Raw genomic sequence first — 16,576 nt, forward strand, 5'->3', positions numbered from 1 at the left:
TTCACCCTAAAATGAAAATAATAATAGCACCTACCTATAGGGTTGATCTCAAGATTAGTGTTCTCAAACTAGTGTGTATGAATGGCTATAATAGGACTGTCATGTAGTTAAACACTCAGTAATATTATTTTTGCAACCATTGCAAATAATAGTTATTTGTCTTTCTTATGAACTTCAAATAGCACTGATTCTTTGTAATATTCACTTGACATTGATTTATATACTAATTAGTTAGGTTTCATATTTATGTAAATTGTACACTAATTTCTTTGAACAGGTTATAGAAAAGTGATGTATCTATTATATACACACACATAAAAATGCACATGTCATATATATAGTCTCACCAAATTTTCACAAACGGGTTAAACCCCTGTAACAACCACCTTGGTAAAAAATAAAAACAAAACAAAAATTTAAAAAAAATGAATAGTATGGATACCACAGAAGCCTCTGGTGTTCCCTTCTGGACTCTATACCTCCCTTAAAAGGTAATCACTACCTAGAAGCTATCGATCTGATTTCTAGAAGCAAGTTTTTACCATTTGTTAACTTTAATCTTTGTGTTATTTTTGGACAGCCAAATGAAATTAAATTTCTTGAGGTCAGGGATCATAGGTTCTACATCTTCTCTCACTGCAAGAATTATTTGTTAAATACACACTCATGTCCCTCACTTTCCCATCTTGTTCTATTGTAATTTGACTGCACCTGCCTGGCCAATCCCAGCCCTGAATGTGCCCATCTCTCCTTATCTGCATCTCCACAAGGACTCCTAGGCAATCCTAGAAAGAACATGCACCCTCTCAGTCTGAAGCCACACAGCTGTGGTCTCCAACCTTCCTGGCCCCTTGGTTGTACCCAGCCAACCTTTCTTCTTGTTCTGATCAGCTCTATTCCACTTTTCATAGCAGTTGCCTCAAGCCATCTCCCCTTAGTTCAGATTTCCTCCCCTAGCACTTCCCCTTGAGAGCCAACAGGTAAGCATACGTTGTATATCAAAGAGAAAAGTCAAGCTGTCACCCAATTGTCTACATCCTCACCTATCTCCCTACTATCCTACCTCGAGGTTTCATTTCTACCTCTGTTCTCTCAGTGACACCCCATCTCACTTTGTCGAGATTCATCATATTTCCTCAATGACATCCTCTCTTTCCCTCTGGCCCAGTTGGCTCTTCACCATTGGCATTTAAATGTGTTAAAGTCTCCACTGTCCTTCAACATGATCACAAGAAAGCCCCCACATGACACTCCAGGTACCAATCCATCTCTCGCCTCTTGCAGCCAGACTTCTTTGCAGAGGTCTTTAGACTTCTGGTATTTGGTTTCTTGTCCCCTTCTTTCCCCAGCCTACTTCAGCCCAGTGTCCATCTCTATTACCTCACAGAAGCTCCTTTATCAAGATTCTTGTAACATCCTTATGGCCTAAAACAATGGACACTTTCCAGAACTCACCTTTCTCAGGAGCCCCTGACACTGTTGACTCTGCCCTCCCTCTGGAAACATCTTCTACACTTTGCTTCCAAGACCCCACACTCCTGGTTTCCCTTCTGCCTTACTGAGAATTTCTTCTAAATCTCCTTTAGGGCTCTTCTGCTCTTTGTAAATGTAGGTGTTCCTCAGAGTTCTTTTTCAGACCTTCTTTCCTTCTCATGCTGCCTCAACCAAGAGGATTACTATAATACGTACATTCAAATCATTGCCTCTGCTTTGTTTGGCTTTATCATCTCAACAAGTAATGGAGTGATTGTTTTATGCTCAGATAATGTCATTTAAAATGGCTCTTTCCTGTTGTATCAATACTAACAGCTAGAATTTACCATGCCTTCTACAGCTATATAGAAATTGACTTCTCCTGATTCTAAAATCATATTGTAATATCATAAAATAAACTTATAGTAATATTCTGAATTCTGCTACCCAGAGACACTTACTGTTTATTTCTGGAGCATTTCTCTTTAGATATACTATGCACTCTCACACATAAACACATACATTATGTACACGAATTTTACATAGTTGGGAGATCATTATAGTTTTCACTTATTTGTATAACTGGACATTTTCTCATGTCATTAAGGCTATTCCTAACTATTCTCATGGCTTTATAAATTCTCTATGAACATAGAATGAAATATTTAACATATTCACCTATTACTAAATACTTAGAATTTAAAATTTTTCTTCTTTTGCATCCTTTTCCCTAATACACAATTTTAAATTGTGTTAAATATTGATTTAGTAGGTTAAAGCATTGCCCCTTCCTGACTGACCCTTCATACATTTTGTCAGGTCACTCACTGTATTAATTATATCTATTTATATGGCCACTAGCATTTGACTGTCTTATTTTCAAAGAGGTTTTCTAAATTTAAAATGATGGCTTATAATTGCTTTGATTTGTGAGTCTTTAGTTATTAAACAAGGTGGACCTTTTTATTAAGTTCGTTTATTATTTGCATTTCTTTGAATCGTTTCTATAGTTGGTTGTTCCTTTTCTTTTCTCTATTTAATATTAAATTTAAATGGGGAACTTTGAGAAGAAAAGAAGCCACTGGGTGAGGCACCTGCGGAAAGGCATAGAGCTGGCCTGGAGCCAGCAGAGGCCCTTGACTTTCTTCCTCTTCTAGTTGCAAACACTGAAAATACCCATTAGGCTTGTGGGTGAGATACATGATAAGCTGTAGGATTCACTTTTGACACTGACATGACTTACATTACATTTTCTGGGAGCAGAAAGATAGATTCTTTTTATGAATAGGAGGAAGAGGTTGAGAAGAAAATAGCACAGCCTCTGCAGCTAAACGATCCATACATACTCAGATAACCAACGCTTGCTCCTTCATTCCACCGTGCTGAGTTACCACTGTTCACAGCGCCAGAGTAACACCTTCTGTTTCGTATGCCCACCCAGTGTGTTCAGAGTCTGCCCTGTGAGTAACAAAGTGCAAAACTGTTTCTTCACAGCAAGGAAAATGAGAACTTGAAGGCAGAAACTCCAACAGGACTCCACAAATGCATGATTGCTAGTGCAAGACGGATGAGCAGAGACTCCCCAGCCCCTACTAATCCTAGTGCTCATCAAATCAATCATGACCCAGATGAGGAGGAAGAAAGCAAGCACCCAGGGAACCACCAGAGCCCGGAGAACAGCCAGAAATTCCTCACAGGAGCACTCAGAAGCAGATTTCTGGATGGCAGAGTGAGTGACAAATATCCAAGCTTTCTTTTTTTTTTTTTTTTTTGGTAATTGACTAGGAAAATTCAAATTAGGCTGGAAACAGATTCATACCACACACCCTTATACTAATGGTAATTAATATGTTTTGCATAAGACAGACTTAGGATTCATTTTTTAAATCGGAAAATACATTTGAGATCATTCTGTATATTGCACTCTGGATGACGACCCAGTGGGTAGGCCAACCTACTCTACTTGCAGCTAAATCGGTGACAACCATACAGTGACACTTGCAAACGTACATGCAACTCTGGGATGTGCTTGAGGAGAAAGGTCTGTTTAACATTGCAAGGAGAGGTCATTTATTTTCAAAATCCAATGCAACCATAATTATATATTAAAATATTATCAGCCCAGGCCATCTTAATAGAAATATATATCACTGCACTCTGTTAAGAATGAACCAAACAATTCACAACAAGCTAACTTGATAATGATGAATCCATATGATTAGTAATTTGTAATTAAAAAGCAAGAATAGCAGCAATTGAATACTGGGTCCAAATCAAGACAAAACTAATGATTCATTGATAACAAAGTACCACTTCCAAAAATTGCTGAAATTGCAATTAGACAGATTCATAGAGTAGGAGTTTTGCCGTGCTGCCAAGCATTAAGTGACAGCCAAATATTTTAGTAGAATACTGAATTAGAGTCTGCAGTAAACTCTAACATAACTATTTTTAGTTTATAATTTTAATAGCCCTCACTAAATCACTCAGACACTAGCTAGTCTTTAGTCACCTGAGAAAATAAAAGCCTATAGATGTGTGATCTTTTCCTCATAAAAACCCTACAAACTTGTAATTTCAAGTGGTAATGGCCCACCAGTGAACCTCAGGCCACACACTGCAAGGTCTAGTTGAACACGGGTCCAGAAATAAAAGTGACTTGCCCAGAATGTCAGTGGCACAGCCTACACTGGAAATTGTGCCTCCTAATCCCCAGTTGGTGTGTTCTTTTGGCTGTCTTATAAGTAGTCCTTGGTTGGTTGGAGCAAGATATAGTGCGTCCACAGAGGTAAAATTGTGAACTTCCAAAGACCTCTGAATTTTTAGGTAATTTTAACTCTGGCATTAATGTATTTATTGCTACTCCCCAAGGATAACCTTGGTAATAATATCATGTTACAAAACACCTTTTTTTATTGACTGATTGCTTTCAGATAAATTATATCATTTGCTGTTTGGAATTAACCCCTTGAGGTAGGTACCACTGTTTTCTCTATCACTATGGTATAGATGATAAAACTAAGGCTCAGAAGAGCACCTGGGTGGTTCAGTGGGTTAAGCATCTGACTCTTGATCTAAGTTCAGGCCTTGATCTCAGAGTCATGAGTTCAAGCCTTGTGTTGGGCTCTATACTGGGCATGAAGCTTACTTTAAAAAGGGAAGAACAAAACTGAGGCTCAGAAAAGTTGAAGTGGCTCATAAGTATAGAGAGAAGATGTTTACCCAGGTTTTCTTCTCTCTCTTTTTTTCCAAGTCATCTTTCTAATTATAAAGTACTGCATACTGATGTACAATTTTGGCAGATGGAGAATATAAGAAGAAAACTCAACAAAGAAAGATAATAACATATTTCTTTCTTTTCTTTTTTCTATGCATAGATGTAGAATGAGAATCATTAGGTATGTACTCCTTGTTATCCTGCTCAGTTCATTTCATATTACAAATTTTCACCCCAGCTTCAAAAAATTCATTCAAAGCATCATCTTGAATGGCTCTATGAGAATCATACTCAGAATAAACACTTAAATACTATTTATAATGTGCTGGGCACATTCTAAGTTCCTTACATGTATTCACTAACTTATTACTCCCAAGCACCCAGTGAGGTAGGAATTCTTATTATCTTCAGTTCAAACATGAAGGAACTGAGAAACAAGGAGGTCAAGGGCCTTGCCCAGGTCATAAGGCTGAGAAGTGACAGAGTAGCAGTTGAAGCCCAAGTCCTAGGTTCCCAGTCACCACCAACTGTCTTCATTCCTTCGCATGGATATAACATGGCTCATTTAACTAATCCCTTACTGATGGGCATTAAAGTTATTTCTAGTTTTTCTCTTATGAATGGAAATGTGTTTCTTGACACTCCCTCTACCACATCAAGCAGCCCATTCCTGAAATAGGTTCTGCATTAGCCATTATCATGGCCAGAATGTTCATTGGGTAAGCTGTTCTTGGACCTGCAAGATATGGATACTTTGCTAGCTCTGTAGTGCCAGAGGGACATGGTTCGCTCCTCCCTTCCCAGAACTCAATGAGGTTTCCTGTGGGAAACTCAGAAGGGCTAACGCCCAGCCACCAAATACAGCAAGGCCTCCTGGGAGGTGTGTTCTGACTAATTGGTCTGTCTGCCGGGTATATGGTGCTGGCCTGCCAGATGGCAGCCACAGTTGCCTGGTACAGAGGCACTCATTACCACCTTGACTAAGTGGTAAATGGAATTCTGTGGCAGTGAGTGAAGCAAACCAATCAGAGCTCCTTCTAGATCCTTATCTCTCACACATAGATGAAAATATGCTTTCCTGCCTGGGATGTAACAGGCAATCTGGACTGTCTGAATTTGCTCCAAAAGAAAAGTTGCTGATAAAGACTGAGCTAACGTGGGTGAGGACGGGCAAGTGTGAAACTCTTTTCTAAATTACAGATCAAGTTTGAAGACTATCATTAGTTAGTGGGAGGTAAGTAAAGCTGAAAATGCTATGAGAACTCATCTTTTCATACATCTGAGAACAGTAAGAGGTCTTATAAATCAGCAAGTACAAATCTCCACTTCAGAAATGAAGAATGAGGGGCCCCGAGAGCTCTCGTGATTAGCTTGAGGCTTCACAAGTCAAAAGCCTGGCTCTTCTTCTCAACAGTAGCCCTAGAATCTTTCTCTCCCAATCCTGTTCTTTATGTGTCTTTGAAAATACAAATATTGTTTGTATTATTTCTCAGAAGCATCAGCTCTGCCTTCTCTCAGAAAATAAAAAAGAATGTGTGACTAGCTACAAACTCAGTAGCACGGTTTCAAAAATAAAATGAGAGCGTGTTTTTTGCATCTGGCAGCATGAAAATGAAAGTGTTAGTGCTTTAATTTTAATAATTATCATAGCCGATTGGAAATGTGTTCTTTTCAAAGTGCTTTTGTGTGTTTTATCTTATTTGTTCTCCACGGCAGCCCTGTGAGGTAGGTAGAGGCACATGATGTTATCCTCATTTTGTACATGAATAGACAGACGTCAAGGACATTTCCACTTGGCCGTGCATTGGTAGATTCATCATGTTCAAAACGGGACCTTTGAACCTGCTCTTTCTCTGTGGTCTGTCTCACACAGTAGACCCACATCTTTGCCAGTTACACCAGCAAGAAACCTGGCCATGCTTTCCTCCTCTCTCTCCCTGAATCTAGCATCACTGAGCCCTTTAAATTCTACCCTTTATGTCTCTCAAAAATACCTTCTTATTTCTGCTTCCTCTGCCATCACCCTTGTCAGACCACCATTGTACCTCAGCAAGATGACTTTAATTATCTTCAAACTGGCTGTCCTTTTCTATGCTTCTCTCTCTGTCTTGGTCAGCTACTGTAATAATACTGCTGTGTGACAAATCACCCCAATACTCAGTGGTTTATGACAATAATCATTTATGCTCACATCTGTAGATGTGAGCTAAGATAGGTTTTGCTTTTTTTTATTTGGACTTTTCTAGGCTTGGCTGCAAATGATAGATTTGTTCAGGTATGCTCTGGGTTTTTCTTACTGTTCTGAACCCAGTAGGTTCTTCAAGGCAAGTTCTGCTTATAGTAATGGAACATTTCAAGAAGACAGGCTCAGACACAAGTACGTATTAAGTCTTTGCTTGTGTCATATCTGATGTGGGAAACAAAGGCAGAAGAAAAAATTAAACTTCCTTGCTATGTACAGCCCATTGACAAGTCCATGAGACAGGTAGAGTGACCTTCCTCTGGGAACTCAGCTGCCTCAATGCTGACACTTCGCTGAGGGCAAAAGGTGATTTTAGCTTAACATTTTCCTGACCTCCAGGATCCTGTAAGTTTCCTTTAACTTCCTCAAAGTTGACACTTTGCTGAGGGCAAAAAGTGATCTTAACATTATCCTGACTTCCAGGATCCTGTAAATTTCCTTTAACATACAAAAATTCCTTTGGAAACTCCCTTTATCTCTACCCCCCAAATATATGTTTGCAATCATCCTCCAAGCACATGGCTCACTGATATACATCTGAAGGGTTTTATTTGATGTGCAAATGTTGGGGTTCTGAAGCCAACCCGAGAAAAAATTCTTAGGATGTCTTCCGTGCAAAAAGGTCATTTTATTAAAACACAGAGACAGGACCATGGGCAGAAAGAGCTGCCCTGGGATTGTGAGGAATAGTTGATTGTATACTTGGGAGCTGAGGGAGGTAAAGACAGGGAAGTTTCCAGGAGTATTTTAATATGCTAAAGAAGACTTCATGGGGGTACTGGAGGCCTAACTATTGTCAAGCTAAGGCTATTTTTTCCCTCTAGCAAAGTACTACTATTAAAACAGTTGGGAGTTAGTAGAGGAATGTTCTACTCTGCCAGCCTCAAGTATTTGTCAATGGGCTATAGATTCTAAGGAAATGGAATTTTATCTACATTTCCTTTTTGCCTTTATTCCCCACATCATTATGATTAAGGTTTTATTAGACAGTAATAAATGATCCTCTCCTAATAATAGCTAGCCCTCTTGAGGTCCTAGAAACCTTCCAAAATTCCTTAGAGACTTATGCTATCCCTAACCCTCTCCCAACTTGAAAGTATATAATCAGTCACCCATTAAAACCCCAGTGCAGCTCTTCTGCCCATGACTCTTGTCCCTGTGCTTTAATAAAACCACCTTTTTGCACCAAAGATGTCTCAAGAATTTTTTCTTGACTTTTGGCTCTGAACCCCAACATTTCCACGTCAGTATCTATGAACATCTGCCCCATTGGCCAAGGCAAACCACATGGCAAAGCACAACACAACTGGGGCTTCTTTTAGGAGTAACTTCTGAAGCACTCAAGTGTGGCCACTACTTAAAAGACTTAAAACCATTGCTTAATCCCCTTTGCCCTAGTATAAAATGCAAACTCCTTGATGGCCTCTCCAGCTCACTTCTGTTCTCTCTGCTTCTCTCATGTGCCCACCTTTCCCTAAACAATCTCTGTTTCCCAGATATAGTTCTGTTCCATTTTGTCTTCTATGCTTTGCCTATGCCAGTCCTTTTGTATGAAATTCTCTTCATGTAACCCCTAAGTACACTAGGGTCTCAACTTACTAACATATCAACTCTACTAAGCATCACTGTCTGATCACCAAGATGGTGGCAAATGCCTTACTTTTTGTAAGGTACTTGTAAATCAATTTGTGCATACCCCTATAGCAGACTTTGCTATACTATTAAAATGGGTTGTTTCATCTAAGGTAACCTTGTGTGTCAATTACACTCACGATATTGATTAAAATTTTGGTAATGGTGTGAAGTCAGTGCTCATATCTCTGTTTGGTAGGTGAGAAAACAGAGACACAGTGATGTTAAGTAACTTGCCAAAGCTCATACAACCAGTTGAATATTGGTGGATCTAGGATCTAGGATCTAGGGTGTGAGCCCAAGTGGTCTGGATAGACTACACCTGTGTTTCATGATTGGACCCCACACCTCAGGAGAAAAATTAAAACTCTCCCCAAAGAGAATGGGATTCAATACCAAGAAATACTATTTTGTTGAGTAGATTGAGCTTTGGGGAGCAAGAAACCATTATAGTATTTTAGAATTATTTTCCTCCAAAGAATGAAATTTTGCCCAATAATAAAAATAAAATAAAACAATAAAATAAATCTTAAAGGCTCCTAGTAGTCAAAAGTGGGATATTTTGGCTATAAATAAGAGTAACAGTTTTAATGGATTTAAATGCATTGTATATGCTTAAATCTATATCTTTATAGTGATTTAAAAAAATAAAAACTCATTGGTCGCCTGTGAAGAATTCTAGGGAACAAATTATTCTTTAAATTGGTAAATAATAGGGGCACCTGGGTGGCTCAGTGGGTTAAGCCTCTGACTTCGGCTCAGGTCATGATCTCACTGTTTGTGGGTTTGAGCCCTGCATTGGACTCTGTGCTGACAGCTCAGAGCCTGGAACCTGTTTCAGATTCTGTCTCCCTCTCTCTCTGACCCTCCCCTGCTCACCCTGTCTCTCTCTCTTTCTCTCAGAAATAAATAAAACATTGAAAAAAATTTTTTTAAAGAATTCACATTCCTAACATGTTCCTATGTGACACTGAGGTTCCTGGCCCAAGGACCATACTTTGAAAAACACTGCTTTATAGATACATGCCGAATAAAATGTGGAGGAAATAATACGCCATCTGTGGTTTACTTCATTTCTGGTGGCAGGTGATGTGGATATAAATAAAACAAGAATTTCAGTTAATAATTACAGCCTGGTGATGAGTAGATGGAATTCCATTATACTTTCCTTAATACCACATGTGCCTGTGTTTGAAGTTTTCTATAATTACAAGTTAAAATGTAAAGAAACTATAAATTTTTACAATGATAAATAAAATAGTCAAATGATTAATGCTAATACTTACTGTATGGACTTAAGGTATATATTAAAGTCACATGTTAAATGTATTAATTTGGAAATGCTTTTTTTTTCAATTCTACATTTCTTATGAAATCCTATCAAGCTTTTTATATCCATCTTTCTTGTGATTGTATTTATTATCACTAGCATCTCTTTTTGAGCCATTTAACAGCTTTCTAGAACACATCAACACCTTGGTCTAAAATGTTGAAGAAGCAGAACTTTTCAAATCTGCATTAGATGCGGTCTCTGCAGATTTGCTCTGAAGCACCAGCTATGCACTGCACAGTGTGGAGACAATCTATCGTATTCTCTTGTATTGGAGGAAGGTGTTCATGGATTCCACAATATAACCACTTTAATTTTTTTTAATTTTTTAATATTCATTTATTTTAGAGAGAGAGAGAGAGCGAGCACAAGCAGGGGAGAGGCAGAGAGAGAGAAGGAGACATAGAACCTGAAACAGGCTCAAGGCTCTGAGCTGTCAGCATAGAGCCCTATGCTGGTTTCAAACTCTGGAACACGAGAGATCACGACCTGAGCTGAAGTTGGATGCTCAACCAACTGAACCAACCAGGTGCCCCCATCACATTATAACCCCTTTAAAATATTTTTTTAATAACTTGTTTATTGTGAGAGAGAAAGAGTGTGAGTGGTGGTGGGGAGGGGAACAGAAAGAGAGGGAGACACATAATGCGCAGCAGACTCCAGGCTCTGAGCTTTCAGCACAGAGCCTGATGCTGCAGGGCTCGAACTCACAAGCTGTGAGATCATGACCTGAGCCAAAGTCGGACACCTAACCAACTGAGCCACCCAGGCCCCCTAATAACCAATATTTTTAAAAAACACTTATTTACACTCCCCAAGCCCCAAGAATTGCTAAATCTGTGTTAAATCTCTTTTTTTAATTTATTTATTTTGAGAGAAAGATACTAAGGGGGGGGGAGGGGTGTGCAGAGAGAGTAGAAGGAGAGAGAATCCCAAAATGGAATTCAATCTCATGGTCATTAGATCATGACCTGAGCTAAAACCAAGAGTTGGATGCTCAACTGACCGAGCCACCCAAGCACCCCACCCCTCCCAACCCCGAAGTCTGTGTTAAACTTCTGTGCTTCATTTGTAACAATCCTTCTAGGTAAATATCACAAGGCTTATGCCCCAAATTCATTGTGTGCCATCCACAAGCACTATTTTGTGATTCAAAGAAAAGCAAAGGAGAGAAATCTGTAGAACTAGAGATTTTACAGATACTCTGGCAACCTCTGAAGTCAGATACATGGTAATTCTTGGTCAAAACATTCCATGTTATCTTCTTTGACACTTTGTGAATACAATGTTGGGAAAAACAACAGCCCAGGCTGATTGATATCAGTGAAGGGGAAATCTGAAGCCAGGCACAGGCCTCCAGAGCCTCAACAGGCCATGGTCAGCTTTCTCACACCGTGTTTCTCTATTCATTCTTCAAATCTGGCACTGTTCTTAAATGCTGGGAGTCAGCAGGATGCAAACAAGACAGTTCTGGCCCACACAGAGCTCTCACTCTATTGAGACACACAGCAAATAACAAATCCAGTTTTAGAATTTACAAATTGTTTAAAATGCGTTATAACACTCATTCCTCACAGCAGTCCTGGGAGTAGAACATACTTTCATCTTTCCATAGGAGAGGCTATAAAATTTAGTCTATGGACATCTAGGCTAAAATATCTGTGAGGGCAAGAAGCACACCTTTGTTCACCTGTATCTGAAGTGAAGATAAAGGCACTCAAAACGGTGTTTACATGAAGAAAGGGACACCTTGACTCTATTGGAATGATGAAGTATTGATGAACGCTCCTTCAGAACCCTGCAACATAAGGGCAACTGGTGGCTCAGGCAGTGAAGTGTCTGCCTTCAGTTCAGGTTATGATTTCATGCTTTGCAAGTTTGAGCCCCATGTCAGGCTCTGTGCTGACAGCTCAGAGCCTGGAGCCTGCTTCGGGTTCTCTGTGTGTGTCTCTCTCTGGCCCTCCCCTGCTCTCATTCTATCTCTCTCTCAAAAATAAATAAACATTAAAAACAATCCTGCAATATAGAAAGAAGTGTATCAATTCTTAGAGGCAGAAAAATATTTATATGTGGCTGAAAATGGAAATGTTTTATATTACAAGTAATTTCCAAAGAAACATATTGTTCTAAGAAAATGTTCTAGGGGCACCTGGGTGGCTCAGTTGGTTAAGCATCCAACTTCAGCTCAGGTCATGATTTCGTGGTTTGTGAATTCGAGCCCCATGCTTGGCTCTGTGCTGACAGCTCAGAGCCTGGATCCTGCTTTGATTTTGTGTCTCCCTCTCTCTCTGCCCATCCCCCATTCATGTTCTGTCTCTCTCTGTCCTCAAAAAGGAATAAATGTTTTTAAAAATTAAAAAAAGAAAGAAAAAAAATGCTGTAGGAAACACCTGAAATACCAAACCAGATACTTTACAAGATGAAACTGCTCTGTGGACTAAATGTAGATACTCTCTCCTCCTGGGGCAGTGGGGGAAATGCAGGGCTCAAATCTGATCTGTACAACTTACTAGGGGGGAAATTTTGGACAATTCCCTTTTTTTAATCTTTATTTATTTATTTTGAGAGAGAGAAAATGTGCATGCACATATGCCAGCAGGAGAGAAAGAGAATGCGAGAGAGAATCCCAGGCAGAGAATCCAAAGCCTGATATGGGGCTCGATCTCACAAACTGTGAGGTCATGACCTGAGCTGAAATCGAGAGTAGGATGCTTAACTGACTGAGCCACCCAGGTGCCCCAATTTTGGCCAATTCTGACCTAGTCATAGCTCTTCTGAAAACATTTCCATGGCTCCCCATTGCCAAGAGGCTACTAGGACTTAAGGCAATTCACCCCCTTTCTCCTACCTCCCTCTGAAGCCTTATTTTTTGCCTTTTTCAAAACTTAAACTATGCTCTGGAAGCATCCATGTCTCTCTTAGGAGCATGTGTGCACCTTTGAGGTTTTCAAAATCCAGTATCCTTTTCCTGAGCCATTCTTCTCTTCTCCTCTCTCTCCACTAGTTAGCCCTCTGAATCCAAATCGACACCTCTTTCAAGCCTAGACTTAAATGTCATTGCTTCAAGACCTGAACCACCAAGCCCAGCTTAGGTGGCCCTGTGGACAGTTCTGACAGTGACTCTCACTGCTCCATATGGTACTGTCACAAGTGCTGGTGTGTCTCTCACTGTCTACAAGCTCAGTGAGAGCAGGGGCCAAATCTCTTTTGGTCACTCAAGTGCCTGTCATGGTACCTGGCCCAGGTCAGGCAAGCCACCAACATTTCCTAAACGAAGGAAGAAACTTACTTAACTTCTGAAAGCCTTGGCTTTCCAGATATAAAAGGGTGTTAACCTTACTGGCCTTATAGGGTTGTTGTAAAGATAAAAACAAATGACATAAACAAAGCCTCCCTGTGATGCCTTGTACAGAGTATGTGTCCAAAAAAGTCTTATTATTTTTTTAAGTTTATTGATTTATTTTTAGAGAGCATGAGTGTGGAAGGGGCAAAGAGAGAGAGAGAGACAGAAAATGCCAAGCAGGCTCTGCGCTGTCGATGCAGAGCCCAATGCGGGGCTCGATCTCATGAACCATGAGATCATGACCTGAGCTGAAATCAAGAGTCTGATGCTTAACTCTCTGAGCCACCCAGGCTCCCCAATGTCATTAATTTTATGCCTATTCTAGAATTCCCTACCACTCCTGCTCACTCTTCCCACTCTAGAGAGCCTTTTGATTTTTCTTTAAAATCCTTCCCGACTGTAAAGGACCTATAGGTTGCTATCCATACTGACAGGTTATTCACCATGACTCTCAACTGAGTACAGATATTCAGCTTTCAGTGAATCCTTCTGATAATGTCTCCTTTCATTAAAAATAGTCATGTGTCTTAATATATTCCCAAGATTTTATTTTTATCTGGTATGACACAGTAGCAGATATGGTGACAACTGCCTTTGAAGGAATAGTTTCTCACATTTCCCACCCAAAGGAGGCATGCCATATATCGTAGGAACCCATGGGGAAGCCCTAAGCTCTGTCAGGAGGCAGAAGCGAGGGGAAAGCACAAGCTACAGTCTTTATAGGGGTTTCCACAGGAAAGGCAAGGCAGTGTTGGGTACACAGCTTAGGACTGGCTAGCTTGAATAATTCCAGCAGGCTTTGAGCAGAGGGGCTGTCCCTAATTGTCCAGTATCTGGACTGGGGTGATTTGGGGCAGGGGAAATACTTGCTTCATGAGAAATCAGTTAATCCTGGGAAGGGCAATCTCTTCCAGCCGGCAAGGCTGCCAAAGGTGTCAAAACATCATAAAATACAGAAAAATTTTTTAAAAACATGATTAATACACCTATGCTATTGCAGGAGGGAATGGTACTTCATCACTCAGCCTTGTCCCATCATTTATTCTATTGTAAACCTTAATAACACTGCTCTTGGGATATAATATTCTGGGCTTTTTAATTTCTTCTATTCCATTCCTGACAAAATTCACAGTTGCCCTTTCTGCTCTTCCTCAATCTGCTAATTAAAACAGTCTAAAGAGTGGTTGGCTGGCTCAGTCAGCAGAGCATAGGAGTCTTAATCTCAGGGTCATAAATTCAAGCCCCACATTGGGTGTGGAGCTTACTTAAAAAAAAAGAAAAAGAAAAAAATATATATAACAGCCTAAGGATACATTGATATCTAATAAGAGCCCCTATATTTGCCTATAAATGCCTTATATTATACTATTTCTCCTTTGTGTGTCATCGACACCTTCTTTCTTGCACAAATGAAACAGCATTGTTTTACTGTTGATAGATTTGTCAACTGTGTTAACTGCATAATGCTGAGATTGATGTTGAGACAAGCTTTCTTCTTTGGGGACTCATTGATTCAATGACTACATGGGCTGAAGTCGCTTGGAACCAGGAATGTGTTTTAAGAGATTGTTTCCTCATTCATATTCTCCCTTCTTTCTCCTTTCCCTTTTCCTCTCCCCTTTTGACCTTTACTACTATTTGTCTTTGTTTCTTTAAGATTCCCAGCCAGACAAATGCCCATTGTAGCTCGGTACCAACTGGAGACCAGTCCCTATCCTATATTCATGGCCTCCCCAGGAGAAAGCTCAGAGCCTGGTCTTTGGAACAGATGGCAAGGGGAAGCTCTGACCAACCTGAGGTATGTATACGAAGACTTGACTTGTTTTCTATTGTGGATGAAAGGGTATTACTTGTTGCCTGTATATTTGAATGTGCAGCAGATAATAAGATAATGGGGGACACTAGAGGCCATATGATGAATCAGCTTCCCAGAAGCCCCTTGGTAAGCTTATAGGCAAACCTTGACTGTCTCAGCTTAACTTCTCATCTTTCTTCCACCTTCTTCCTCTGGATACAACGTGTCTCTAACACTTGGCATTCTAAATTCCCTTATAATTAAAAAATTATTTGGTAGAAGACAGATGATATCCCTTAAGGAGACTTCTAATAGAGTATGTGCTCTAAAAAGGTTTGCTTCTTTTCTTCTTCTGAAGGCAACAGTCCAAGGCATTGGAGATTAATATTTGTGCCCAGAATGAATACCTACCTCTAGGTGTTACCAGCTGCGCTGTTCTAGGCTAGGCCTGAAAGTGAATGCTCTGATATCAGCCCCTCTAGGCTTCTGCTTCTTTGCATTGGCCTTCAGCCTTCTCATTTTAGAGCTGTGTTACCTTATTGCTGCTGTTGCTCTCGTGTCAGGATTTTGGCCAGAGGCCAAGTGGAACAACAAGAGAAGATGCTTTTCTTCTTGCCCTGGTCAGAAGAGAGCTTCACGCACGCCCTTTGAGCTCCAGCTTACTAGAAAAGCTTCAGAAAGAGCTGAAGACCCTGGATCCTATCTCTTCGGGATTTCTTCTCCAGTCTCAACTGAGCCGTCTTTTCTTAAGACACGAAGTCCCTCTACAGTTACCAACAGTCAAGGTCCTGTGCCAGAGATTTTCTAAGAGGGACTCTCCAGAAATGGTACGGCCATGTTGCTATTCCAAGCATGGGTTCCTTTTGTTTATTTTACTTGCACACATAAGAGCAATAGAATTAAAAGTTTAGTCTCTCTTTCTTTTTTTTTTTTAGTTTCTTTTTTAAAAATAACCGTACTATTGACTCCTAAGATACAAAGCTTATTCATATTTATATGTGGAAGTTTCTAGTCAGAAGAGAGCAGAATAAAAAATGGATTAAGGCCTCTTAGTCCTATTTAATTTCTTTTTAAACGACTGCTGTTCCTGACTTTCATTGTCTGCTCTTAGCACTATTGGGTTACAGATTCAAGAAAATGGGCCCACTTGAGCAACTTACAAGTTGGTCAGTTTGTAGGCTCTGAGATAAGATTGGAGAATTTGACTAGGATGTATCATTCTAGAGAGTTCCTAAAGAGTTAGAGGTGGGAGGTATCTTTGAAATCTAATTCACCACCATGTTACTAACTGGGAAACTGAGACCCAGAGTGGGGTAAGGAAATTGCTCAGTGCACTTCAGAGAATTAATGGTGGGCCCAAAGCAGAGATTAAGGCTCCCCAGTGACAAGTCCAGGGTTCTTACTCTGAACACTGCACTTTCCTGGAGTTGTATGCCCACCAGAGTCCCTGGGATGTCATCCAGACCAGCAATGGAAATGGACAACATTCTTTCAGTCCTTTCCCATGTTAAAAAAAAAAAAAAAGGACCAGGGAGGGGATGTTT

General features: G+C 40.1%; 1 protein-coding gene across 1 annotated transcript in view; it reads left to right on the forward strand.

The window, feature by feature from the left end:
• Nucleotides 1-16,576, forward strand: part of CUNH1orf87 (chromosome unknown C1orf87 homolog) — a 77,584-nt gene that overhangs the window by 17,404 nt on the left and 43,604 nt on the right. The window contains exons 3-5 of the mRNA XM_039238045.1: nt 2,968-3,202; nt 14,895-15,035; nt 15,596-15,859. Of these exons, the coding sequence (XP_039093976.1) occupies nt 2,968-3,202; nt 14,895-15,035; nt 15,596-15,859 (640 nt within the window). The remainder of the gene's footprint in view (nt 1-2,967; nt 3,203-14,894; nt 15,036-15,595; nt 15,860-16,576) is intronic.

Source organism: Hyaena hyaena, unplaced genomic scaffold (genome assembly GCF_003009895.1).
Source record: "Hyaena hyaena isolate Hyena2069 unplaced genomic scaffold, ASM300989v1 scaffold_5, whole genome shotgun sequence".
Taxonomy (NCBI): Eukaryota; Metazoa; Chordata; class Mammalia; order Carnivora; family Hyaenidae; genus Hyaena; species Hyaena hyaena.